Raw genomic sequence first — 27,228 nt, forward strand, 5'->3', positions numbered from 1 at the left:
ATGGCTTCGTGGAACTCCCAGAAATGCAGAAATCTCAGAAAATTGTAAATAGCACTCACATGCATTTAAAAACACCCCAAAACCAAGTTTAAGTCCGACAGGAAAACACCATAAAAACATGTAAAAGTATCAGCTCCAAGCATCGCTGCCTCCTTCCAGGACCTGAATAATCAGAACTGGGCTTTTAACCTCAGAACTGGGCTTCAGCAGAGAGAAACTGTTCTGAAGTTGTTGTTTGACCCAAACACTTCAGAAAGTCTTCGATCCATTCGAGTCCCTTTGTTCACACTGTGAAATATGACCCATATTCTCCAGACTTTAAGATGGCTCCGGTTCGGAACCACAGGAAAACAACTAAATGTTCTTCTCTTCATTCATGTTTAATTTGCTCTTCAGGAAGTACTTGGTTAGAGTTGGGAAAAGGTGTTTCATAGTTTAAAATGTAAATATAGATCCTGATTAAGGCTGGAACACGGCCTCCTGAAACCCTATCTAACCATGCAGCTACTTCAGATGGCGTCACTTTACTCACATCTCTTGGTACACACTGTGCTTAAGAGACTTTTCGGGCTTCTCGTGACTCTTGGAGACTCTTACCCTCCTTTTTGCTCACAGTAGAAAGAGCTGAAGGAGAAGGAGCTGAACCAAGGTGAACCATCTCTGGCAGCCGTTCAGGGATCAGTCGAAGCCATGTGAGTCCAGGGTTTATTGAGCCAATATCTGATGGTAGAATTTACGAGTTTTCATTCTTTTTTTATGTCCCTGCTCATTGTGTTCAGACTAATGTGTAAAATGTGAACTGTGTCTACATATAAAGTCACTGAAAGGTTGCAGAAAGCCCTTCGTAAAGCTAGAACTGCTTATTATTCATCACTGATAGAAGAGAGTAAGAAGAATCCCAGGTTTCTCTTCAGCGCTGTAGCCAGGCTGACAAAGAGTCCGAGCTCTGTTGAGCCATGTATTCCTTTAACTCTCAGCAGTGATGATTTCATGAGATTCTTTATCAATAAAACTGTTTCTATCAGAGAGAAGATTGATGGAATCCAGGTTTAAGTCATATTTATCTGACAGATTCCAGTTTGTTCTTGAAAATGAAGAATCTTCCTCACACACCAGAGTAAGTCATGGAGTTCCTCAGGGTTCTGTGTTTGGACCGATTCTTTTCACTTTACGTTCACTTACTTTACCTTTCAGCCTTTACTGGACAGCTTAAATTAGACCTTTTTAAAATTGTACAAACAACATTTTTTCAGTTCACAGTTTTCAGCTAAAGTCCTGTCTCTGTCCCAGAGATTTTCCCAGAATGTGGCTGGAGATAAGCCATCTCTTATCAGATTCTCTTATATGTTCCAAAGAACTGTCAGTGGAGGCTGTATAAAACCTGCTAAAACTTTAAGAAACTGCTGAACCACCTCCTTTCTTTAGCATGTGACTGAAGTAGAGTCTGATCCCTTAATTTCACTTGTTTCATGAGATTTTATTTTACTGAGATCCCTCCTGGCAGCAGCGCCACAATACCAACCGCCAAGTTTACTGACGACATGACAGCGGTGGGTCATTCAAGCCAATTGGAATTCAATTCATTGTAATCATAATCCAATTAATTCATATGGAGCCAATTCAAAAATAATATCCGAGCTAAGGAAACCAACAGATTGGACCGAAACTTGTCTTCAGTCCAATCTCCCGTCCTGAGCCTGAGGGACTGTGGAAAGGAACGACTCCCTTTAACAGGAAGAAACCTCTGGCAGAACCAGAACCAGGAAGAAACCTCTGGCAGAACCAAGAAGAAACCTCTGGCAGAACCAGAACCAGGAAGAAACCTCTGGCAGAACCAGAACCAGGAAGAAACCTCTGGCAGAACCAGACTCAGGAAGAAACCTCTGGCAGAACCAGAACCAGGAAGGAACCTCTGGCAGAACCAGACTCAGGAAGAAACCTCTGGCAGAACCAGAACCAGGAAGGAACCTCTGGCAGAACCAGAACCAGGAAGAAACCTCTGGCAGAACCAGGAAGAAACCTCTGGCAGAACCAGAACCAGGAAGAACCCTCTGGCAGAACCAGAACCAGGAAGAAACCTCTGGCAGAACCAGAACCAGGAAGAAACCTCTGGCAGAACCAGGACCAGGAAGAAACCTTTGGCAGAACCAGAACCAGGAAGAACCCTCTGGCAGAACCAGAACCAGGAAGAAACCTCTGGCAGAACCAGAACCAGGAAGAAACCTCTGGCAGAACCAGACTCAGGAAGAAACCTCTGGCAGAACCAGAACCAGGAAGAAACCTCTGGCAGAACCAGAACCAGGAAGGTTGGCCAGAAGACAGAAAAGAGGGAAAAGAGGAGGAAAAACACCATTCAAAGGATACCTGCTGGAACAGGGAAACATGTCAGTTTATCAGTTTGATCCCTTAATTTCACTTGTTGTTTTATGAGATTTTATTTTACTGTCTTTGTTTGATGAACTTTGGTTTGATCACTTTGGTGCAGCTGAGCACAGAGAAAATCCCTCCTGGCAGCACCGACCGCCAAGTTTACTGATGACATGACAGCGGTGGGGCTGATCGGTGAAAATGATGAGAGGATGTGCAAGAAGGAGGTGGGAAAGCACCACAGGTGCTGGGACGATGAGACCCTCTGACCATCGGTGGCACCACTGTGGAGGTCAGCTGGCAGATGACTTCAGCACCAACCAAATGGTTCCACTGAGTAAAAAACCTCCCGCTCAGCAGCTTTACTGCCTTCCAGGTGCTGTGGAATAACGGCTTCACCTCAGGCTTCAGCACCTGAAAGGCAGTGGAGACGCAGGAGCTCAGCAGGATGATAAAAGCTGAGAGTAAGATGGTTGTCGGGCTGCCAGCAGCACCAGAGCCTCCATGCAGAGCGTTTCCCAACAGGCTGGGAGACCTGAAAATAAGTTGGAGCCCCTCCCTCCGCCATGCCCCCCCCCCACCAAGCTTGTGTTCATAGTTCAGTGCAATATTTCATGACCTTTTTGCACTTTTGCAGATTTAAATGTTCACTCTGTGCCATTTGTACCGATCCATTTAGTTTTTTAATGTAGAGTAAAGATAATGTTGAACTTTTCCTTCTTTTAAAGTGTTTTATGAGTAAAACTGACTCCAGTTTCTGCCTGCAGTGAGAGAAAAACATCTGAAGGTGTGTTGAACTTTCAGGCAGCTGCAGACTGAAATACTGGAAGCTTTAACAGTCCCCAGCTCGAGTCGTCCTCCTGTCGGCGGGTTCAGACGCGAGGCACTCGGGTCGGCTGTGAAAGCTGAGCTGGTGAGATGCTGCAGAGGCTCAGCAGTGCAGCTCAAACCGGTTTCTAATGCCAGGCGGCCGTTTAGACCAACAGCTGCCTTTTAAAGACAAAGACAAGGAGGTGGTGGAGAAGATGGGGCGCTATGTTTAGCCTCAGGATAGAAGACAGAAACCTGTGTTCTGCGACGCTTCTTTTAAATTATTTGGCTTTTTATCATTTTTATTTCTGATTTGGTCTCAGTTCAGTGAAGAAAACCGAAGGTGTTGTTCACATAAAGTTTTATTCAAACATAAAACAATCTTAGATATCTGTCAACATGCAAGAAGAAACGTGTGAATCGTGAGGAAATTATTAAAGTGAAAATGTTTGAGTGACTTAAACATTTATAAATGACTGCAAACACAGTAACACCAGGTCAGAGATTCCTGCTAAAGAGAGTAAAGAGGGAGGAGAGGTGCATCATGGGAGCTCCCCCAGCAGGCTGGGCCAATTCAAGCCAGTTCAAGCCAATTCATTCAATTCAAGCCAATTCATTCAATTCAAGCCAATTCATTCAATTCATTCAATTCAAGCCAATTCATTCAATTCAAGCCAATTCAAGCCAATTCATCCAATTCAAGCCAATTCATTCAATTCAAGCCAATTCATCCAATTCATTCAATTCAAGCCAATTCATTCAATTCAAGCCAATTCATCCAATTCATTCAATTCAAGCCAATTCATTCAATTCAAGCCAATTCATCCAATTCAAGCCAATTCATTCAATTCATCCAATTTATCCAATTCAAGCCAGTTCAAGCCAGTTCAAGCCAATTCATCCAATTCATTCAATTAATTCAATTATTCATGCAGACCTAATTAAAACAGTTTCCAGCTCAGGAAACCAACAGATTAACTGAAACTTCTCTCTGATCCTGAGCTGCAGGAGGCGACTGTGGAGAGAAAAAACTCCCTTTAACAGGAAGAAACCTCCATCAGAACCAGAACCAGGAAGAAGCCTCCATCAGAACCAGAACCAGGAAGAAACCTCCACCAGAACCAGAACCAGGAAGGGTCCATCTGCCTGGACCAGCTGGGGCTGAGAGGACAGGAAAGAGGGGACAACAAGCAGCGTAACACCAGGCCAGAGACACCTGCTGAGAGAGAGAAACACAAGTTAATGACAGCAATGATGTCATCTGTACATGGAGGGAGGAGAGGTGCATCATGGGAGCTCCCCCAGCAGGCTGGGCCTATAGCAGCAGAACTATGGAGGGAGGAGAGGTGCATCATGGGAGCTCTGTAGCAGCAGAACTATGGGATGTTTCATTTTATGTTCCTTAAAACATGAAAACAATCATTAATTAATCATTAATCATGTGGGAAGCCGTCTCCGCATTTAAACAAACGGAAACTTTGAGTTTCTAAATGGGAAAACCAAAGAAAACTCCAGTAAGTCCAACCTTTCTGCGTTTATGAACCCTGACCTCCAGGTTTCCAGTCATTCCCAGACGGGAAGCTTACCGATTAAACTAAAAAGTCTTTCTAAAGTAAAACATTAGACAAAGTACGGGAACAGGATTATCCAATTTCTCTCTTCAGCAAAACATCAAACCGTTGACGAGAATTTGCTGTTAAAGAATGAAAGAGCTCCGATTTCCGAGGTTCAGTGAACGCAGCATGACGAGAAGTCGGGTTATTCCTTTAAAACCGGATACTTCTACTCTGATGCAACAGAATCCTTCAGAAGTGACGCGTTGTTACGCCCTCAGACATAAATCAGGTCGATTTCTCCTCTTAAATTACGTTTGTTGCAGTTTTTACTGGATTTATTCTGAAAATAGAGACTGAAAATGGAAACATTGCGACCAAATTAATGGAAAACAAACGTCATACTGATCAACCGTGTTTATTGCAGCATATACAACAAAAGCCACAAAACTCAGGACTGGTGCCTCCTCTGCTCTCTTCTCCTCATTAAATTCTTTATTTTACACTTTGTAAGGAGTCCATCTCTGACTTCTGTACCAGTTAAAGAGCTCAGAACACATTTCAAACCCCAAAACTGATCCAAGAGCAGAAAAGAGCGCAGAGGAGAGGTTTTATTCAGGTTGTGATCGGTGTTGAGGACGCAAATGGGTCCAAACATTCTCAATGGAAATGGCAGCGTGGGACCTTAAGGTCCAGAATGTGCAAAGTGTGGACAGATGCTTTTAACTGGAATGAAGCTCATCTCCTCCTGCAGGAAACATGAAACACTTTGTTCTCCAAAGACAGGAAAAGATCAGCTCGAATGTTACAGAAACCGTCAGAAAATCTGCTGTTTGACAGAAAAAACAGAAAGTCTGTGGTTACAGAGACAGAAACGGGGGCAAAGGACAGTCCAATCACAGCCCAGCAACGTCATGACATCACCGAGTGAGACGATGAGGAGGCGGTGATGAAGATGAAAGAAGCTGGAAACAGTCTTCAGCCTTCTCAGTCGGACTTCTTGTCGCTGCTCGCCTGCAGACAAAGAGCAGGGATTAAAAACCGACTCTTTCAGCTGTAACAGGCCGTTAAACTGTGAATAATTCTCTTTTAACACCAGATTTCTGCAGCTATTTCTTCTAGAAATGAAGAGTAGAAGCTGATTTTCCATAATATCATGTGAAAAATGCAGCTTTCTGTTTTCTGTTATTAGTTTAATTTGAATAATATCAATGAACATCCTGCAGGTCGGTGAACTGCTGCTTTCTGCTCAGATGCTATCGTGCTCAGATGCTATCGTGCTAAGCTAACTGGCTTTTATAATGGATCTTTTCTCTTTTCTTTGAGACATTTTTCTTCTTTTTTCTCAGGTTTTGCGACCGCTGAGCAGAACAAAAGCTTTCAGGGATTTTCTCTGCCCGTTCATTTGTGTTAAACTTCTTCTTCTTCTTCTTTAATGGTGGTAGGAGAGCAGCTTATAGCAGCTTATAGCTGCTTTACAGCCACCTTTTTACTGGACTCTCAGCTTTATATATGAGGCGTTTTATCTTTGACTTTCTTTTAATTCCTGAATGAAATATCATGAAAGCTTTATTGTTTTCTAGTTGTGGCTTCGTACTAATTCTATACTCGGGTAACAGCAGGATTATCTGTGCAGATATCAACAGTTTTGAGCCTTTCTGCTGCATTTTAGTGCTCCAGCTCAGAGCTTCAGCACTGAGGTGGGGATAAATACTGATGAATGTTACCAGCAGCTTGCTGTGCTCCTCCAGCAGTCGGTCGTACTCCACCGTCAGGTTCTCAGCCTGCTTCTTCATGGCAGAAACGTCGCTGTCTGACTTCTGCAGAGCTGCAAACAACAGATGACCTTCAGACTGACCTTCATCTTCCTCTGATCCATCCTGTGTTTTCTCCACTTTCTCACCTTTCTTGATGGTTTCCAGCTCCTGTTTCAGGGTCTTCACCTCCTCCTTCAGAGTCTTGTTCTCCTCTTTGAGGCCATCTCCTTTATTCTCCTCCGGAGCCTCGATGCCGGCCTCCTGCAGTTTCTGTGGGAGCATGAAACCCGGCTTTAAACACTCAAACAGATCTAAGGTTTGGAAGAATAAACCAGGCATCTCTGATGATGTTCTTCAGCTTCAACACAAAGAGCCAAAGAACTGGACCTTTTGCTCAGAACTTTCTTTAAAACGCTCCATCATATGTGGTGAAACGTCTTCTGAACCGGAGCATTTGGCTCCATCTTAGCTCGTCTTTAGCTGATCATGTGACTCAGAACTTCCTTAAAATGAACGAACACAGAACCCAACCGTGGAAGTTCTGCCGGTTTCCAGAACCCGGAACAACCTGAGCTTAAGAAACTTTACTTTCTGAGCTGCATCCTGCAGAAATAACGTGTGTTTGCAGATCATGTGCTGGTGTAACTTTGGGTTTACGCTACATTAGCATTAGCATTAGCGTTAGCATTAGCATCAGGAGGTACAGCAGTTATCAGTCTGTCCCGGGACAGATGCTCCACATCCAGCCATCACCTGATACAGATTTATAGAAGTGCATAACCTCCTGCTTTGCTCTTCCCGGAGGCTTTGGTTTGAAACTGAACTAAATCGGCGGCGGCGGCCCGAAAGCCTTCAGAAGCTCAGCTGCTGAAGCTAAAGTTTAATCCCGAGGATTAATCCTGTAAAGTCACTTTAAACTACTTCAGCCACATTCTGGGGATTTTAACCTTGAAAAGATGGATCAATGAGTGGCAGAAACACTGACTTTCATGCATTTTTCATTGTAAAAAAGCTCGTTGAAGGAAATTAAATTTAAACGTGGATCAGAAAATTGCCTTTTCAATGATTTTCAAGGGGACATTTTACGCTGTTACGAACAAACGTGTCAGTTGAGGTATTTCAGGATATTTCAGGAACTGGGAGGAAGCCGAAAAGAATGAGCTCCACTCTTTCTGCAGAACTTATCCAGAGGCTCACTGAGACCCAGCTCATGTTCTGCAGCAGATACTCAGAAAGAGAAGATTTACTGATGAAGACTTTGTCGGCTCTTCCTGCTCTGCAGCCACTCTTTGTGTTCAAGTTCTGATCATCTTGGATGATAAACGGCCGCAGGCGTTGGGTAAACGGCCGCAGGTGCTCGGTAAACGGCCGCAGGTGCTGGGTAAACGGCCGCAGGTGTTGGGTAAACGGCCGCAGGTGTCGGGTAAACGGCCGCAGGTGCTGGGTAAACGGCCGCAGGTGCTGGGTAAACGGCCGCAGGTGTCGGGTAAACGGCCGCAGGTGTTGGTAAACGGCCGCAGGTGTTGGTAAACGGCCGCAGGTGTTCGTAAACGGCCGCAGGTGCTGGGTAAACGGCCGCAGGTGTTGGTAAACGGCCGCAGGTGCTCGTAAACGGCCGCAGGTGCTCGGTAAACGGCCGCAGGTGTTGGTAAACGGCCGCAGGTGTTCGTAAACGGCCGCAGGTGCTGGGTAAACGGCCGCAGGTGCTGGGTAAACGGCCGCAGGTGCTGGGTAAACGGCCGCAGGTGCTGGGTAAACGGCCGCAGGTGTTGGTAAACGGCCGCAGGTGCTCGTAAACGGCCGCAGGTGCTGGGTAAACGGCCGCAGGTGCTGGGTAAACGGCCGCAGGTGTTCGTAAACGGCCGCAGGTGCTCGTAAACGGCCGCAGGTGCTGGGTAAACGGCCGCAGGTGTTGGTAAACGGCCGCAGGTGTTCGTAAACGGCCGCAGGTGCTGGGTAAACGGCCGCAGGTGCTGGGTAAACGGCCGCAGGTGCTGGGTAAACGGCCGCAGGTGTTCGTAAACGGCCGCAGGTGCTGGGTAAACGGCCGCAGGTGTTCGTAAACGGCCGCAGGTGCTGGGTAAACGGCCGCAGGTGCTGGGTAAACGGCCGCAGGTGTTCGTAAACGGCCGCAGGTGCTCGTAAACGGCCGCAGGTGCTGGGTAAACGGCCGCAGGTGCCGGGTAAACGGCCGCAGGTGCTGGGTAAACGGCCGCAGGTGCTGGGTAAACGGCCGCAGGTGCTCGTAAACGGCCGCAGGTGCTTCATCTGATGGACCCGGTCATGTTGTTGCAGGAAGGGTTAGATAATATAGAATATTACTCCGGTGTCATTTCCTTTTTGCTTGGTGTCTTCATGCTCAATGACTTATTTCCACTGGGTTAAAGGTTAAAGGTCACTGTCGTATTTGGGCGACCAACGAGGAGACGGCGGCCCTTCTCAGTCTCATTCTGACACAGTCTGCAGGAAGCAGATTAAACCCCAAACTGGAAGGATTTCACGCTCTGGGCGACTGAATGAAGTTTAATGTAACTCCACCCACTCGGAGATGAACAGGTGCACATACCGAACGCCCCATTCCTGCCCTCAGAGACACGTCAGCTGTGTGCCAGTATTTTACACCATAATCCTGCTCTCCGATTGGCTCCCACACCCAGAAGTTTGGGAGTTTAACTTCCTTCAAAGTCTGCTGCAGCCTCTGCTCACGCCTCACATCGTCACCGCTTCCAAGTGTGCGCCTGGTATTCACACCTGTCTGTGTCTCAGATTCAGTTTCAGCTGCTATTTACGTCTCCGGTGCTGCAACCGGAGAAGAAACTCGTCTTCAATCGATCTATATCGATTCATTTCAGTCACTTTCATGCAGAAATGAAGGAAACCAAGCAGCCAATTAAATCTCTGCGCTGCAGAGGCGTCATTTTAGCTGCTTCGGTTTCATTTTAGCTGCTTCGGTTTCATTTTACCTGCTTCGGTTTCATTTTAGCTGCTTCGGTTTCATTTTAGCTGCTTCGGTTTCATTTTAGCTGCTTCGGTTTCATTTTAGCTGCTTCGGTTTCATTTTAGCTGCTTCGGTTTCATTTACAAACAAAGATCTTCTGCAGGACGTTTCTTTAAACCTCCTGAATACTCAAACTTTTACCCTTTTTTTGGGAAACATGAGCAGCAGCTGGGCTTTTATGGCGTGAATAATTCCTCCATCCAGTAATTTAACCCTCTGAGATAATTATAAGATGAAATAGATGAAAAAGATCCATGTTTTAAAGTGGAACTTAAAGACAAAACATTGAACTTATTAGTTTTACAGGTAATTTTTCCTAATAAATTCCACTTTTTATGCTAAAAATCTTCAGTTTGATCTAAAGAAACTTGATTTAAAACAGAAATAATGAATCTGGCAGCAGGAGCTCGTGTTACTGCTTTCACTAACACTGAGACGTGCACAGTGCGTGCACGTTACTGCAGCTCCACGTGCACATTTCTGTCGCCCCCTTTGAAACCAAAGTGGCTCCGGTTCACTTCTAAGCCATAAAAATCCTTCTAAGAACGGGTCTGGTGCCCCAACAGGTGTCCGTCTGCACAGATCAGGGCGGGGCCATCAACAGATGATGTCACCGGAGTTTATAAACAGCGGGCGCCGTTTGGGGCGTTTCAGGAGGCGCTGCAGCTGCTGGAAACAGCGATTAGGAAGCGAACAGCGATGTTTAACTGGAGTAAAACCGGAGCAGGCGCGTGGTTACAGCCGCCAGCTGTGATTGGTTCGCTCAGGACGGCCTCTGTAAAGTAACACCAGAGGCTTTGCTCTGTGGCGCCCCCTGCAGCCGTGTGATGAAACATCACCATGAGCCCTGCACACGTGACCATGTTCAGGAGGCCAAAGACGCCATTAAGAGCCCAGAAAGATGTTAACGAGGCTCAGGAATGTGCCGAATAAATGTTAAAATGCTCCAAAATCAGACAGAAGCACAAAGCTTTAAGGTTCACAAACTTCTTTTGTGCTGCTTCACACTTTCAGACATTCACAGATTAAGCCTGAAGCCTTTAAACACACTGGATTAAACATGTGGCTAAAGTCAGAGGTTTCTCCTTTAGAGGATGAGAAATAAAACCAGAAGATTAATCTTTCAGTGAGACTGAACCACCTGAGCGACGCTCCCAGTGAGGGGGGGGGGCAGCCCTGGTTTTCTCTGGGGTCAGAGTCCAGCTCGGGTTCATGAACTCCTGGACTTGAGCCATTATGTTGCAGCTGCTGCCAGCCGGCGAAGAAGCCAGGCCAACCTGACATGTTGTGGAGGTTTGTGCCAAGTATGAAGGCATTCCCATGAAGCCTCACCCTCACCTTATCTTACACAATCGAAGCATGCTGAGACAAACCAAATGTAAACAGAACTCCTCCCCAGACAGTTTGAGCCGGACCGGTTACTGACTGAGGGCTGCTCAGTGAAGCCAAACCCAGCTCCCTGCTGACCACCTGCCTGCGGCAGCCAATCACAGCTGTTCCTGACATGGGGACAGATCTACAGAACCAAGGAGCTGGAGACGGAACCAAAGGGCTGGAGACGGAACCCAAAGAGCCGGAGACGGAACCCAAAGAGCCGGAGACGGAACCCAAAGAGCCGGAGACAGAACCCAAAGAGCTGGAGACAGAACCCAAAGAGTTGGAGACAGAACCAAAGAGTTGGAGACGGAACCAAAGGGCCGGAGACGGAACCAAAGAGCTGGAGACAAAGGGCTGGAGACGGAACCCAAAGAGCCGGAGACAGAACCCAAAGGGCCGGAGACGGAACCCAAAGGGCCGGAGACGGAACCCAAAGAGCCGGAGACGGAACCCAAAGAGCCGGAGACGGAACCAAAGGGCCGGAGACGGAACCCAAAGAGCCGGAGACGGAACCCAAAGAGCCGGAGACGGAACCAAAGGGCCGGAGACGGAACCAAAAGAGCTGGAGACGGAACCCAAAGAGCCGGAGACAGAACCAAAGGGCCGGAGACGGAACCCAAAGAGTTGGAGACGGAACCCAAAGAGTTGGAGACGGAACCAAAGAGCTGGAGACGGAACCAAAGAGCTGGAGACGGAACCAAAGAGTTGGAGACGGAACCAAAGAGTTGGAGACGGAACCAAAGAGTTGGAGACGGAACCAAAGAGTTGGAGACGGAACCCAAAGAGCTGCAGACGGAACCAAAGAGCTGGAGACGGAACCCAAAGAGCTGCAGACGGAACCCAAGGAGCTGAAGACAGAACCAAAGAGTTGGAGACGGAACCCAAAGAGCTGCAGACGGAACCCAAAGAGCTGGAGACAGAACCAAAGGGCTGGAGACGGAACCCAAAGAGTTGGAGACGGAACCCAAAGAGCCGGAGACGGAACCCAAAGAGTTGGAGACAGAACCAAAGGGCCGGAGACGGAACCCAAAGAGTTGGAGACGGAACCCAAAGAGCCGGAGACGGAACCCAAAGAGCCGGAGACGGAACCCAAAGAGCCGGAGACGGAACCCAAAGAGCCGGAGACGGAACCAAAAGAGCTGGAGACAGAACCAAAGGGCCGGAGACGGAACCCAAAGAGTTGGAGACGGAACCCAAAGAGTTGGAGACGGAACCCAAAGAGTTGGAGACGGAACCCAAAGAGTTGGAGACGGAACCCAAAGAGTTGGAGACGGAACCCAAAGAGTTGGAGACGGAACCCAAAGAGTTGGAGACGGAACCAAAGAGCTGGAGACGGAACCAAAGAGCTGGAGACGGAACCAAAGAGCTGGAGACGGAACCAAAGAGTTGGAGACGGAACCAAAGAGTTGGAGACGGAACCCAAAGAGTTGGAGACAGAACCAAAGGGCCGGAGACGGAACCCAAAGAGTTGGAGACGGAACCCAAAGAGCTGGAGACGGAACCCAAAGAGCCGGAGACGGAACCCAAAGAGCCGGAGACGGAACCAAAAGAGCTGGAGACAGAACCAAAGGGCCGGAGACGGAACCCAAAGAGTTGGAGACGGAACCCAAAGAGTTGGAGACGGAACCCAAAGAGTTGGAGACGGAACCAAAGAGCTGGAGACGGAACCAAAGAGCTGGAGACGGAACCAAAGAGTTGGAGACGGAACCAAAGAGTTGGAGACGGAACCAAAGAGTTGGAGACGGAACCCAAAGAGCTGCAGACGGAACCAAAGAGCTGGAGACGAAACCCAAAGAGCTGCAGACGGAACCCAAGGAGCTGAAGACAGAACCAAGGAGCTGGAGACAGAACCCAAAGAGTTGGAGACGGAACCCAAAGAGCTGCAGACGGAACCCAAAGAGCTGCAGACGGAACCAAAGAGCTGCAGACGGAACCCAAGGAGCTGAAGACAGAACCAAAGAGTTGGAGACAGAACCCAAAGAGCTGCAGACGGAACCAAAGAGTTGGAGACAGAACCCAAAGAGCTGGAGACGGAACCCAAGGAGCTGGAGACAGAACCAAAGAGTTGGAGACGGAACCCAAAGAGCTGCAGACGGAACCCAAGGAGCTGAAGACAGAACCAAAGAGTTGGAGACGGAACCCAAAGAGCTGCAGACGGAACCAAAGAGTTGGAGACGGAACCAAAGAGTTGGAGACGGAACCAAAGAGTTGGAGACGGAACCAAAGAGTTGGAGACGGAACCCAAAGAGCTGCAGACGGAACCAAAGAGCTGGAGACAGAACCCAAAGAGCTGCAGACGGAACCCAAAGAGCTGCAGACGGAACCAAAGAGTTGGAGACGGAACCCAAAGAGCTGCAGACGGAACCCAAGGAGCTGAAGACAGAACCAAAGAGTTGGAGACAGAACCCAAAGAGCTGCAGACGGAACCAAAGAGTTGGAGACAGAACCCAAAGAGCTGGAGACGGAACCCAAGGAGCTGGAGACAGAACCAAAGAGCTGCAGACGGAACCCAAGGAGCTGAAGACAGAACCAAAGAGTTGGAGACGGAACCCAAAGAGCTGCAGATGGAACCAAAGAGCTGGAGACAGAACCCAAAGAGCTGGAGACAGAACCAAAGAGCTGGAGACGGGAACCCAAAGAGCTGGAGACGGAACCCAAAGAGCTGCAGACGGAACCCAAGGAGCTGAAGACAGAACCAAAGAGTTGGAGACAGAACCCAAAGAGCTGCAGACGGAACCAAAGAGTTGGAGACAGAACCCAAAGAGCTGGAGACGGAACCCAAGGAGCTGAAGACAGAACCAAAGAGTTGGAGACGGAACCCAAAGAGCTGCAGATGGAACCAAAGAGCTGGAGACAGAACCCAAAGAGCTGCAGACGGAACCCAAAGAGCTGCAGACGGAACCAAAGAGTTGGAGACGGAACCCAAAGAGCTGCAGACGGAACCCAAGGAGCTGAAGACAGAACCAAAGAGTTGGAGACAGAACCCAAAGAGCTGCAGACGGAACCAAAGAGTTGGAGACAGAACCCAAAGAGCTGGAGACGGAACCCAAGGAGCTGGAGACAGAACCAAAGAGCTGCAGACGGAACCCAAGGAGCTGAAGACAGAACCAAAGAGTTGGAGACGGAACCCAAAGAGCTGCAGATGGAACCAAAGAGCTGGAGACAGAACCCAAAGAGCTGGAGACAGAACCAAAGAGCTGGAGACGGGAACCCAAAGAGCTGGAGAAGGAACCCAAAGAGCTGAAAACAAACTGCAGGAAGGCCAAGAAAAACAGGGTCAACCAGAACCGGCTCCGTTTCTACAGCTTTGAGTCATTCAAACAGGAAGAGGGGTCCGGGCCCCATGCTAACCCCATAACAGTCCGAGCGTTACCTCCTGCAGCAGCTCGTTGTCCTCCATGAACTTCTTGGCGGCGGCGCTGGCGCCCTCCGCCTGCTTCTTGAAGGCTTCGTTGGAGGCCATGAGCGAGGCCTGCTGGGAGAGCAGGGTGGCGAGACGACGCAGCAACCTGCAACAAACACACGTGCACGGCGTCAGAGAGCGACCACGGAGGTCCCAGCAGTCGGTTCCCTGCACTCATCCCAATGATTTAAACACACGATTCGTTCATTCTTCCCTGCCTGGGACCCAGAGAGTGGATCTGCTTTTAATCCGACTTTCTGAAAGTTCTACGGGTTTTTTTCCTGAAACTTTGCTCTTTTGTTAGGATCCCATCGAGCCCCGGTGACAGAGCTGGGAGGATCCAACAAGCTTTTTGTGTAAAACCCTTTCTGTCTGTGGCAGATCAACTCTTCTTCTGCTCCTCATCACAGAAACATGAACATGTGAGGCAACACGACCCAAGTCACCCCTGACATTTCCCTGCTCGCTCTGCCCGGCTGAGAGGCCATGATGGGACTCAGGGAGGATCTTTAGCTGCTGGATCGGATGAAAGAACCCGTTCAGAGTCACAGCTACTGTTTATGTTACAATCATAGTTCATGGAAGTCTGTTACTGATCAATTTAATACCTCAATCATTACAGAACGTGTTCTCTAAGAAGCCTCCAGCTGATCCAGAACCCTGCAGCCAGAGTTCTGCTGAGATCTAACAGCAGAGATCATGTTTCTCCAGTTTTAGCTTCTCTTCATTGGCTCCCTGTTAGATTCAGAATAGAATTTAAGATTCTTCTCCTCACATATAAAGCTCTTAATGACCGAGCTCCATCACATCTTAAAGATCTCACAGTTGGATATTTCCCCAACAGAGCACTTTGCTCTCAGGCTGCAGGTTTCCTTGTGGTTCCCAGAGTTTCTAAAAGTAGAATGGGAGGCAGAGCCTTCAGTTATCAGGCCCCTAAAAGCAGAATGGGAGGCAGAGCCTTCAGTTATCAGGCCCCTAAAAGCAGAATGGGAGGCAGAGCCTTCAGTTATCAGGCCCCTAAAAGCAGAATGGGAGGCAGAGCCTTCAGTTATCAGGCCCCTAAAAGCAGAATGGGAGGCAGAGCCTTCAGTTATCAGGCCCCTAAAAGCAGAATGGGAGGCAGAGCCTTCAGTTATCAGGCCCCTAAAAGCAGAATGGGAGGCAGAGCCTTCAGTTATCAGGCCCCTAAAAGCAGAATGGGAGGCAGAGCCTTCAGTTATCAGGCCCCTAAAAGCAGAATGGGAGGCAGAGCCTTCAGTTATCAGGCCCCTAAAAGCAGAATGGGAGGCAGAGCCTTCAGTTATCAGGCCCCTAAAAGCAGAATGGGAGGCAGAGCCTTCAGTTATCAGGCCCCTAAAAGCAGAATGGGAGGCAGAGCCTTCAGTTATCAGGCCCCTAAAAGCAGAATGGGAGGCAGAGCCTTCAGTTATCAGGCCCCTAAAAGCAGAATGGGAGGCAGAGCCTTCAGTTATCAGGCCCCTAAAAGCAGAAAGGGAGGCAGAGCCTTCAGTTATCAGGCCCCTAAAAGCAGAAAGGGAGGCAGAGCCTTCAGTTATCAGGCCCCTAAAAGCAGAAAGGGAGGCAGAGCCTTCAGTTATCAGGCCCCTAAAAGCAGAATGGGAGGCAGAGCCTTCAGTTATCAGGCCCCTAAAAGCAGAATGGGAGGCAGAGCCTTCAGTTATCAGGCCCCTAAAAGCAGAATGGGAGGCAGAGCCTTCAGTTATCAGGCCCCTAAAAGCAGAATGGGAGGCAGAGCCTTCAGTTATCAGGCCCCTAAAAGCAGAATGGGAGGCAGAGCCTTCAGTTATCAGGCCCCTAAAAGCAGAATGGGAGGCAGAGCCTTCAGTTATCAGGCCCCTCTCTGTGGAACCAGCTGCCAGTTTGGCTTCAGGAAGCAGACACCCTCTCTACCTTTAAGATCAGGCTGAAACTCTCCTTTCTGATAAAGCTTATAGTTAGGGATGGCTCAGGTGAGCCTGAAACATCCCATAGTTCTGCTGCTATAGGCCCAGCCTGCTGGGGGAGCTCCCATGATGCACCTCTCCTCCCTCCATGTTCTGCTGCTATAGGCCCAGCCTGCTGGGGGAGCTCCCATGATGCACCTCTCCTCCCTCCATGTACAGATGACATCATTGCTGTCATTAACTTGTGTTTCTCTCTCTCAGCAGGTATCTCTGGCCTGGTGTTACGCTGCTTGTTGTCCCCTCTTTCCTGTCCTCTCAGCCCCAGCTGGTCCAGGCAGATGGACCCTTCCTGGTTCTGGTTCTGATGGAGGTTTCTTCCTGGTTCTGGTTCTGATGGTTTCTTCCTGTTTAAAGGGAGTTTTTCTCTCCACAGTCGCCTCGTGCAGCTCAGGATCAGAGAGAAGTTTCAGTGCAGTCTGCTGGTTTTCTGAGCTCAGAAACGGTTTTAATTGGCTCTGAACTGGACTAATTTAGTGACTTGGATTAATTGGGTTGTACCCGGCTTGAATTGGACTGCGTCTTTTAAGTGTCCTGAGATGAGATTTGTTGTATTTTGGTTGAATTGTCTGATTTGTGAAAGCAACAAAGATTCGTTCAGGTTTAATTCATGAAAGAAACTGCATCTATGTGCAGTAAAATGAATCCTAATTCAACCCCAAACATGTTCCTGAGCCCTGGACCGTGGTTCTGTGATGTTCGCTGGAAGTTAGGGAGAAACCAACAACCTGGAGGTAAATCTAGACCTCAGTCCAGCCACCATGTGGAGGTTAGTTCACCGTCATGTGATGCTGCAGCTGTGAACATGTGCTGGTTGTAAATATCTCCCCGGTGATGCGTTCAGGGACTTTCTGACACATAACAGAAGCCAGCAGGTTGTGACTGTATGTGAAGGATGTTTACTCACATTCAACAACCTCCTGCAGCTATTTTCAGAGCGTAAACGTGTCCCAGCAACACAACAGCACAGACAAAATGTCCTAATATAGACCGCCCACTTTGTGACCCGGGTTACACCGAAGCCGAGTGACCCGACACGTCTGCAGATTCTTCGACTTCCTCTGCTGCTGCTCACAAAGGGAAACTGGTCAGAACTGAAAACAGCCGGCGGGCTGCAGCTGTTACGCTTAATAAAGACGACGAAACAGATTCAACCGAGGCTTCAGACTCCTATCAGGGCACCGAAATGCATCTGCCACAGTCTAATCACTGGAAGTCTTCTTCTGATTCTGACCAGCAAAACGATTCCACATCTGGAGGCGAATCAATGAGTTGATTTATGAGGCCAAACATCAAATAAAAGGAATAAAACATTAAAGAATTGTAATTTTTCCTCTAAATCTGCAACTGTTTAAATCCTCCTCCTGCAGGACTATTTTTAGTGGCGGACTCGTCCACATTTGGCGCTGTAAAGCGTTCTGGGTGCACAGAACCGGGTCCAAATAAACAACATGTCAGCCGGTGCAAGAGTTTGGCTTGTGGAGTGTTTTTCATTATTTCTGGACCGACTCTGTGGTCAGAGGGATTCAGTGTCAGCCCATTTATCTGCTGCAGACTATCAGCTGGAAGTGTGAAGCCGATTGAAAGTAATGAATGGAAGGTTTTTCCGTCCCAGTTCCAAATATGGTCGTCCGTTACCTCCCAGGCCTGAAATACTCAGCTGCCAGCGCTTCAGCCTTTCCAGCATCTCTGCTACGGTTCGTCTTTTTGGCTGAGGCTGGAAATTCCTGAGTCACAGCAGCAGGTCAGAGCAGAATGACTGTGGAGGGCTCGGTCTAAACGCTGGAGCACTTCCTCCTGGCCTACTGTTCCAACAGCTGCTGCATCACATGCTGCAGTGAGTCAGAGCTGCAGCAAAAAGAGGGAGCTGCTGCCCCCTGCTGGCCTGAGGCGGAGCAGAGAGGAGATCAATTAACTTAAAGCTTCCATTTTCAGTAAAACTCCTTCTTCCTGTTCCTGGGAGCATATATCAGGGCGTCTGAAGTGTAAAACTCCTTCTTCCTGTTCCTGGGAGCATATATCAGGGCGTCTGAAGTCACCAGCAGGTATAAAACTCCCCAAAAACACAACCCTGGTATTTATTTAGTTCCTCTTTGTGTGAAAGTTCCTCATGTAACGAGCCGTTCTGATTTTCATTTCTAAAGTACGTCACTCCTTAAGTTGGCCCCGCCTCCTCTGCTAAGCCCCGCCTCCTCTGCTAAGCCCCGCCCACTCACCTCCACCCTGCTGGACGGTTGAAGCCAGCTTCTGGTGGAAATGTTCTGCTGTCAGCTGCACTGAGGAGCATGCATCTTCCATCCAGCAGCAGCCTCAGAGGATATAAGAGCCCAGTGGATAAACTATATCTGAGGCTAATGTTCCAGCAGAGTTAGCTAAAGACTGTGAATGTGCAGCAGCCACTTTTCATCCCACTGTTTTAACAACTTGGTCCAGTTCAACGCTGGACTGAAGGAACTGAGCCACAAAGAGGATCAGTTCCAACTCTCAGAGCCTGAACTTCAGAGCAGGGAAATGGAAGCATCTGAGGAATAACTCCTCATGGTTTATTTACTGATTTATTTCTTCCTTTAGCAGCAGCTAACGCTAACAGCTTAGCTAATGAAATAACTCCTCATGGTTTATTTACTGATTTATTTCTACCTTTAGCAGCAGCTAACGCTAACAGCTTAGCTAATGAAATAACTCCTCATGGTTTATTTACTGATTTATTTCTTCCTTTAGCAGCAGCTAACGCTAACAGCTTAGCTAATGAAATAACTCCTCATGGTTTATTTACTGATTTATTTCTTCCTTTAGCAGCAGCTAACGCTAACAGCTTAGCTAATGAAATAACTCCTCATGGTTTATTTATTGATTTATTTCTTCCTTTAGCAGCAGCTAACGCTAACAGCTTAGCTAATGAAATAACTCCTCATGGTTTATTTACTGATTTATTTCTTCCTTTAGCAGCAGCTAACGCTAACAGCTTAGCTAATGAAATAACTCCTCATGGTTTATTTACTGATTTATTTCTTCCTTTAGCAGCAGCTAACGCTAACAGCTTAGCTAATGAAATAACTCCTCATGGTTTATTTACTGATTTATTTCTTCCTTTAGCAGCAGCTAACGCTAACAGCTTAGCTAATGAAATAACTCCTCATGGTTTATTTATTGATTTATTTCTTCCTTTAGCAGCAGCTAACGCTAACAGCTTAGCTAATGCAGAAATAACTCCTCATGGTTTATTTATTTATTTATTTCTTCCTTTAGCAGCAGCTAACGCTAACAGCTTAGCTAATGAAGATGACGTACACCAACTTCTAAGGAGTTACTGCTGTTCCTTTCTGAAAGATGAACATTATTGTTCCCACATTACTTTGTTAGCTGAAGCTTTCTAGCTGAACGGTTCTGTTCTGTAACTCAGACAACCTGCAGCTGTGTTTAAGGTGTGTTTCCAACACAACACCGGTCCTCTCCTCACTCTCGCTGTGCTAACGTTACATTATCGGCATGTTTCTGATAAAGATGGAGGTCTCCAGGTACAACTGTTTAATGAGGTTAATATATCCAAATCCAGAGGGAAAAAAGATAAAAGATAAAGCCTTAAAGATGTTCAATGAACTGTTATTTTCTTACTTTTCATTAACAGGATTAAAAACTTTTGCCGTTTTCTACTCCTTGGGTTCAGATCAACGGTTAAAAACATCATGAACGAACTGCAGAGTTTGGAGTTATGGAGGAAACCGTGAGGTTCGACGGTCTTTCTGTGAAACTCTCGGTGAAATCAGCTGGAGCGAAGCTTCAGAACTGATCACAGATCAGAAACACGGTCGCCATGGTTACGGTCACCAACACAACGGCCTCCTCCACCCAAACAGTCCGGAGCTTGGCTGTGATGAAGAGTCCGACTTTATCCATCTTCATCCCCACAACAAGCTCTCCACCAATGACACGTCGTCACTGAACTCTGCAGCCAATCAGATTTGAGTCACGTTTGACCCCATCTGATCGGTCAGCCAATCAGGGATCAGGACGGATTCAAATGTGCTCTCGGTCCAATCAGGAGGAGGCTGCCGGCTTTATGCAGACGGTCAGCTGCTCATTCTTTCCATCCGACTGTAAACCAAATTAAATCAGTCTGCCGCCGGCGGTGCTGGACGTCTATTCTGGTCCGGACCGACTCTTCCTCTATAATCCTCCCTGTGGGGCGGGAAAGTTCAGCTCCAGAAACACCTCGGGTCCAAAATTAAAGTCCACCAACCACAGAGTGGCTGGATTTTAAAAACAAACATCACAGAAAGACTTTGTTACCGCTCTGGTGTTTCTGTGAGACGCCATCAGGTTCTGCTCCAGTCCGGTTCGGTCCGGGTGAGTTCTTTCTCCGCCCATTTTACCCAGGATGCACCGGGGGGCGACTTTGTCTGCGCTCCAGATGAAGAAAAGATGGCAGAGGAGGAACGTGCTCCAGTTTTTGTCCAGTTCAACGCCGACTGAAAACTACAAACACGACCTCCGACATGCAGTCACATGACAGCTGAGTTTAACCGGGGAATCACACCAAAAGCGGCCAGCTGCCGTTCATTTTCAATGTAAGCCGGCGTCGATGAGCAGCCGGCGTTGAGCTTCCTGAGCTTCATGAGTTGAGAAAGGCTCAACTTTATGCAAATGAGCAGTGATGCTACGCAACGACAGCCAATTAGGGCCGATCTGGATTCCGAAGGCGGAAAAAAGCGGAAAACGGCAGAGCGCAAACACAAAGAAGGCCCAGAGTAGGATCCATGGTGAAAGAGGGAACCGATGTATGGATGGATTATTATATATCTGCTAGTTGCTATACATATAAGCCCCGCCCCTTTGGCCACTTCCGGCGGCAGAAGAAGTAGAAGCGGCGGGTTGTGAGCCCCGGTAACAGAAATCCATCCTCTGGAAGTCGTACTTCCATGCGAGTCTGAACCTGAGTACCGGTGTTGAGAAAAGACCTCAAACAGGATCAGATACCCCATAAAAACCCTGATTTCACTTCCTGTTTTCACATATTGACCTCCGTATAGATCCCAGCCCTGACCGCCAGCCCCCATCCAGCAGGTCAGACACAGAATCACCGAGTCGGTCCCAGAGAGACGCTCTGAGGCCAGCAGACATTTCAGATGTTGGTGGGACGACTGAACTCTGTTTTTCTTATTAATTTATGGTCATTTATTGGAGAAGTTTGCACTCCTTGAATGTTTTTATCACTTGAAGATAAAGAGTTATTCTGTTATTTATGTCCTGCTCAGATCTGTTTTTAACATGGAGGTAATTTAGTTTATTTTGTTTCTCTAATGTTTGGTGGATTGTTAAAACTAAACCTTTCGGTTCTACACTGAGCTTCTGTGACACTGCTGCTGAGATTTGGCTGTTTCTGGAACTCTTTCAGAACATTAATAGTGAAAATAAAGACCAATATGAGATTCTTCCACTTTTTGGAGGGGGGTGGCATAGGGAAATGATCTAGCAGGTGCTTCCTGGATGTCGTGCACGCCCCCTGAGCACGTCCTCAGGAACTCGACCAATCAGAGCCTCTCATCTCACTCTGAATTAATTATTTGGACCGTGCAAAGCTGCTCTGGAGGAGCCCAACCTTTAGAACTAAATGACTGGAAATGATCACGTCTGCTTGAGTTAGACTTCAACCATCGTGTGCACGTGTGAGCAGATGTGTGCGCACGTGTGAGCGCGTCTTACAGGCAGAGCAGCAGAGCGAAGCCGGCGATGTATTCGTTCCTCTGAGCTCTGAACAGCTTCATGTGGATGTGCTCGATGGCCGTCGGGTTGTTGGTCAGATCCACCTTCTCTGTGACGCTGTACTTCCTCACCTCACGAAATGCATCTGTGCACAAACAGGGAAGGAATCCAGCCGTCAGCTCTGTTTACAGTAAGATCTGCTGCCTCCTGATCTAAAATAAGTTCAAATAATAACATCTAATCCACAGTTATAATATTCTCAGTGAATGTTCTTATTCATGGGAACATGGTGAATGCTGTCGTTATTCTGAGCTTTTCAAGGCCACTTCGACTAAAACGTATTATTGCAGGTTTTGTATATGATTTTTTAACAGCATTTATCGTCAAATTAGTGCATTTTTATATTTTATATTTATTTCAGATTATGGCAGTTTTAGTTCTCCATAGTTTTAAATCTACAACAACAAACCTGCAGCCAACTCCTCTCAGGTAGGCCTGCAGCAAAGGATTATTCATCAATTATTCCATCAATTAAGAGATATTTTTTCAATAGAAATGAACCAGCTTTCAGCCTCAGTTATTTCCGTCTGATATGAACTAAAAACATTTATCTCCAAACATTCCTCCTCCTGATAACAGGACTATAGAACAGCAGCTATTAGCCTTCCAGCTAACATCCAGCTGTGCTAACATCTGTTAGCTTCTCTCCTGCTGTCTCTGCTTTCATAAACTGTATTTTAATGCAGCTGAAATCCTAAAAAACCTCTTATTTCCTGTTTTATTGTCTGTTATCAGACAACACAGTGACTCAGAATAACAGCAGTTAACCTTAACCAGCAGCCTCTGATGTTACAGACACAACAGGTCTGATAAAATGAGCTGTTTTTATCCTGGTTGGACTTTAATGTGACTCAGAAATTAGTTCATATTAACAGACTGAAGCTGCTCTGATGGGCACATTAAGGAAAATATGAGCCTCAGCTTCCTTCCTTCCGTTCTCCGCTAGCTTCCTTCTGTTCTCCGCTAGCTTCCTTCTGTTCTCTCCTAGCTTCCTTCTGTTCTCCGCTAGCTTCCTTCTGTTCTCCGCTAGCTTCCTTCTGTTCTCCGCTAGCTTCCTTCTGTTCTCTGCTAGCTTCATTCTGTTCTCTGCTAGCTTCATTCTGTTCTCTGCTAGCTTCCTTCTGTTCTCTGCTAGAAAGCCGACTGATTTCCATTAAAATGCTAACATGAAATGTTCCCTTGTGTTTGTTCCACTCAGTGGACTTGATATATGAACTGGCTGCTTCCTGCTGAGATGCTGTAGCGTTGAGGTTGTGCTAGCGTGCTAAGCTAACTGCCTTTTACAATGAACACACACTGTTCAGTATTTTCTCTTTTTTCTTTGAAATGCTCCCAAACTTTGAACAGTGCAGATCCGGTTTTATTGTGCGAACTGTTTCGGTTGTAAAAACAAACCGGATCCAACTCTAAGGATAAAATCAAATCAGACCGACACTGAAACACAACGACACCGACCATAACTGAGCCTGGAGGAGTTCTTTTGATGCCAAAACAATAACTAGTGCATCTCCCTGGAGGCTCAAAGCTAAAATCAAGCCTGAGCTCAAAAGGTTTCAGAGCAACAAGAAGTCCCAGTAAAAACCAAATAACCTGAGACTGTCAATAAAGAGCTGCTGCAAGACCACGAAGGACGTTACAGATGTAAGAATAACAGAAGCTGAACCCGAAACTCCAGCTGCAGTGTGTTCACACGCACCTATGAGGAGGAAGACGAGGATGGCGATGGCCACCATGAACCAGGTGTTTCCATAGAGAGCGATGGTCTGAACAAGCCGAGACTTGAAGATCTTGCTCCACCTGGAAAACCAAAAACAAATGACTGAATGAAGAAAAGCAGAAGATTAAATTCACTTTATGGATATTTTAGGAGGGTGGAGGTGGAGCAGAGCTGAAGGTGTGATGGTCCGATTCAACGCTCTGTTGCGTTTGTTAAAGATAAAGCTCCAACAGGAGGTCCAAGTCTTTGTTGAGTGGAACCAACAGGCAGAACAAAAGGTTAAAACACCACAAAAAAACTAAATGAAAACACCCCAAAAGACCCCTGAGCAGACGCCGTCTCCGCTGGTATTTCTGTAGGATCTCCTCAGTGTTGGTTGAAGCTTCAGGTACTTTCCACACCGGCAAATTCCACCGGCTGGAAATCAGACCGAGACCGAAGCTGGTTCTGAACACGAGTCCAAACGTACAGGAGCAAATGGAAAGAAAACAAAGAGCTGAACCCGTTTACAAGAATCTAAACAAGAAGAGGATCTGTGAAGGAAACGATATTAAGTGACAGGAAAAGATAAAAAAAAAAAAAAAAGTCAGTGATTTACTGCTGAAATCAAACTGAAGCAGCTGAAAACCTGCAGCTCTGGCTCCATCTAGTGTCCGACACAGCAGGCACCGGGCTGTATGAGACAAACCGGGCCTACTCAGAGCCCAGCTTGTCTGACTCGGCACCTTACGGCGAGCATATAGCAGGTCAAAACACGGCAGGTGAGAACATGGCAGGTCAAAACATGGCAGGTCAAAATATGGCAGGAGACAGGATGGCAGGTGAAAACACGGCAGGTGAAAACACGGCAGGTGAGAACACGGCAGGTGAGAACATGGCAGGTGAAAACATGGCAGGTCAAAATATGGCAGGAGACAGGATGGCAGGTGAAAACACGGCAGGTGAAAACACGGCAGGTGAGAACACGGCAGGTGAGAACACGGCAGGTGAGAACATGGCAGGTGAAAACATGGCAGGTGAAAACATGGCAGGTCAAAATATGGCAGGTGACAGGATGGCAGGTGAGAACATGACAGGTGAGAACATGGCAGGTGAGCACTGACCTCTTGGGGGAGATGAAGGGGATGCAGAGAAGAAGAACGAGGAAGACCTCGACATACAGGAATGTGGCGACCGCCGTCCACTGCAGACTCATCCCGACTCCTGGACAGAACACAAAGCAAGAAACAAACTAATAATAAATCAATAACATCACAGAGAGCTCTCAGTTTCTCTCATACGACGGCAGTTTATTTCTGTCATTATCCATGTTTTCTCTTTCAAAACAAAAGGAAATAAGTTCATCATCAACAGATTCTAACCAGACTTCACCAAAACAAACTATCCATCCATTTTCTACAGCCGCTGAGTCCAACTCAGGGTCGCTGGGGAGGTGGAGCCTATCCCAGCTGTCATTGGCTGAGAGGCAGGACACACCTGGACAGGTCGCCGTTCCCTCAGAGAGACAAACGAGACACAACCAGTCGCAACTCAGACTCACTCCTAAAGACAACTCAGAGCAACCAGCTGACCTGACATGTTTTTGGGTGGTGGAAGGAAGCTGGAGGAGCCGGAGAGAACCAGCTGGGATCAGAACCAGGAACCCTCTGCTGTGAGGAGACGGTGCTGACCCAAAACAAACCGTTTCCTGTAGCTACGACTTCGACTTGGACCCCTCCGCCGTAGCCAGACGTGCACCAACGACACGTCGCTTTGAAGGGCTGTGATAGGTCGGCTCAGAACGGAATAAGAAGCTCATCCGATCGGCCAGTTGACATTCGAAAATATTGAAACTCCACAGCCTCGTATAACAGGTTTATTCCTGAAATACTTTCAGGTTTTAGCTATTAGCTGAAAACTTGGCATATCTCAGCATGGTGTGCAGTGTGTCCTTAAAACATTTGAGGAAACTGGACAAGTGGAGGACAAAAGAAGAAGTGTCAGGCCTAAAAAACTATCTCCAGCAGATGAACAGGATCTGAAAGTGATGTCCTTAAGAAAGAGGAAAAAATCCAGCTGTGACCTGACAGGACCTGAGAGATGCATCTGGACCTTCAGCTGATCCATCTACTGTTGGCCCAAGCCTCATCAGAAATGGGCTCCATGGAAGGGTGGCTGTCAAGAAGCCGTTCTTAAGGAAGGGAAACAGGGAGAAAAGGCTGAGCTGTGCCAAATGACACAAGAAGTGGACTGAAAATCAGTGGCAACAGGTCTTATGGAGGGATGAATCCTCCCCAGAGCCCGGACCTCAACATTATTGAAGCAGTGTGGGATCATCTGACAGAGAACGGAACAAAAGGCAGCCCACATCCAAAGAAGAGCTTTGGGATGTCCTTCAAGAAGCCTGGAGAACTATTCCTGAAGACTCCTTAAAGAAATGACAGAAAGCTTGTCTCAGAGGGTTCAGGCTGTGTTGGAGAATAAAGGAGCTCAGACCAGAGATTCACTTTAAAGCTGCTGAGAACTGATAAAAAAAACTCTGTTTCTGCCTCAGATTCTGGGTTTATGTTCAGGTTTGATCATGTTTCAGTGAATCTCTGCAGCTGCTTCCTGTTTTTAAATGGAAATATGTAAAGAAATTAGGGATTTTCTCAACACTTTTACACAGAACTGTATTAGCTGTGTATTTTTCAGCCACAAACATTCCACAGAAAGAACGAAGCTCAGACGCTGTCTGTGCTGAGTTTGCACTGAACTCTGTGAGGAGTAACTTTTGATACTAATCTGATTTAATCAGTGACTAAAAAAACCTCTGTTCGCCAGGAATGTGTTGCTGAGGCCTGTGTGGAGCAGGATCTGGATCAGGGGGAGTGGCAGCTCAGAGCAGCTGTGTCATGATGCAGTTTCTCAGTTCCTCACAGCTACAGAGCAGTCAGCTGCTTTAATTAATCAATTAAGACTCCGTGTAACGCTGCGGGTGGGCTTACAAACCCACTGTTAACATCTAAAATGCGTTTCCTCCGACAAAAAGCCGCAGAAAACGTCTGCTGATCCAGTTTGGGCTCCGTGTATTTCCTCAAACATGTCAAAGTTCTGCTTCATACCTACACCTAGGCTAACTAGCATGCTAGCTGCTATCCTCATGATTTACCCAGAATATACCAACACTTATCCAGCCAAAGACTGTCGGATACACTATTAGCTGCTTAGGTAGAGAGTTTTGGGTCAACGGTAGTTATCTGTCCCGTCAACAGCTGAAACATTAGTTACTTAAATCACGAGTCTCATTAACTAGTTGGTAGCTATTAGCATGCTAGCAGCAGTTGGAGAACGTTAGCCTCAGCAGGTTGAGGTAAAGGAGGGCGCGTGTTATCTGTCGGTAGCTCGGACTAACCTTAAAGCTTCAAAACAAGATTCCAAGAAAAATGGGTCCGCGTGGAGCTGAAAAAAAAATCTGCTGCCTCTGGTTAGTTAGCTCGTTAGCTTAGCTTCCTGTTGTAAACACTTCCGGCGTCCTAATGCCAGCTCATCGTGAAACCTGAT

General features: G+C 47.2%; 1 protein-coding gene across 1 annotated transcript; it reads right to left on the reverse strand.

The window, feature by feature from the left end:
- Nucleotides 1-5,133: 5,133 nt before the first annotated feature.
- bcap31 (B cell receptor associated protein 31) lies at nucleotides 5,134-27,228 on the reverse strand. Its single transcript, XM_072367249.1, has 8 exons — nucleotides 27,080-27,228; nucleotides 24,810-24,909; nucleotides 23,686-23,786; nucleotides 21,930-22,074; nucleotides 14,236-14,371; nucleotides 6,634-6,757; nucleotides 6,458-6,558; nucleotides 5,134-5,744 (listed from the first exon to the last, which is right to left on the reverse strand). The coding sequence occupies exons 2-8, from the start codon at nucleotides 24,899-24,901 to the stop codon at nucleotides 5,718-5,720; spliced, it is 726 nt and encodes a 241-aa protein (XP_072223350.1). The 5' UTR covers nucleotides 24,902-24,909; nucleotides 27,080-27,228; the 3' UTR covers nucleotides 5,134-5,717.

This window comes from Leuresthes tenuis, unplaced genomic scaffold (genome assembly GCF_036924035.1).
Source record: "Leuresthes tenuis unplaced genomic scaffold, fLeuTen1.0.hap1 SCAF_16, whole genome shotgun sequence".
Taxonomy (NCBI): Eukaryota; Metazoa; Chordata; class Actinopteri; order Atheriniformes; family Atherinopsidae; genus Leuresthes; species Leuresthes tenuis.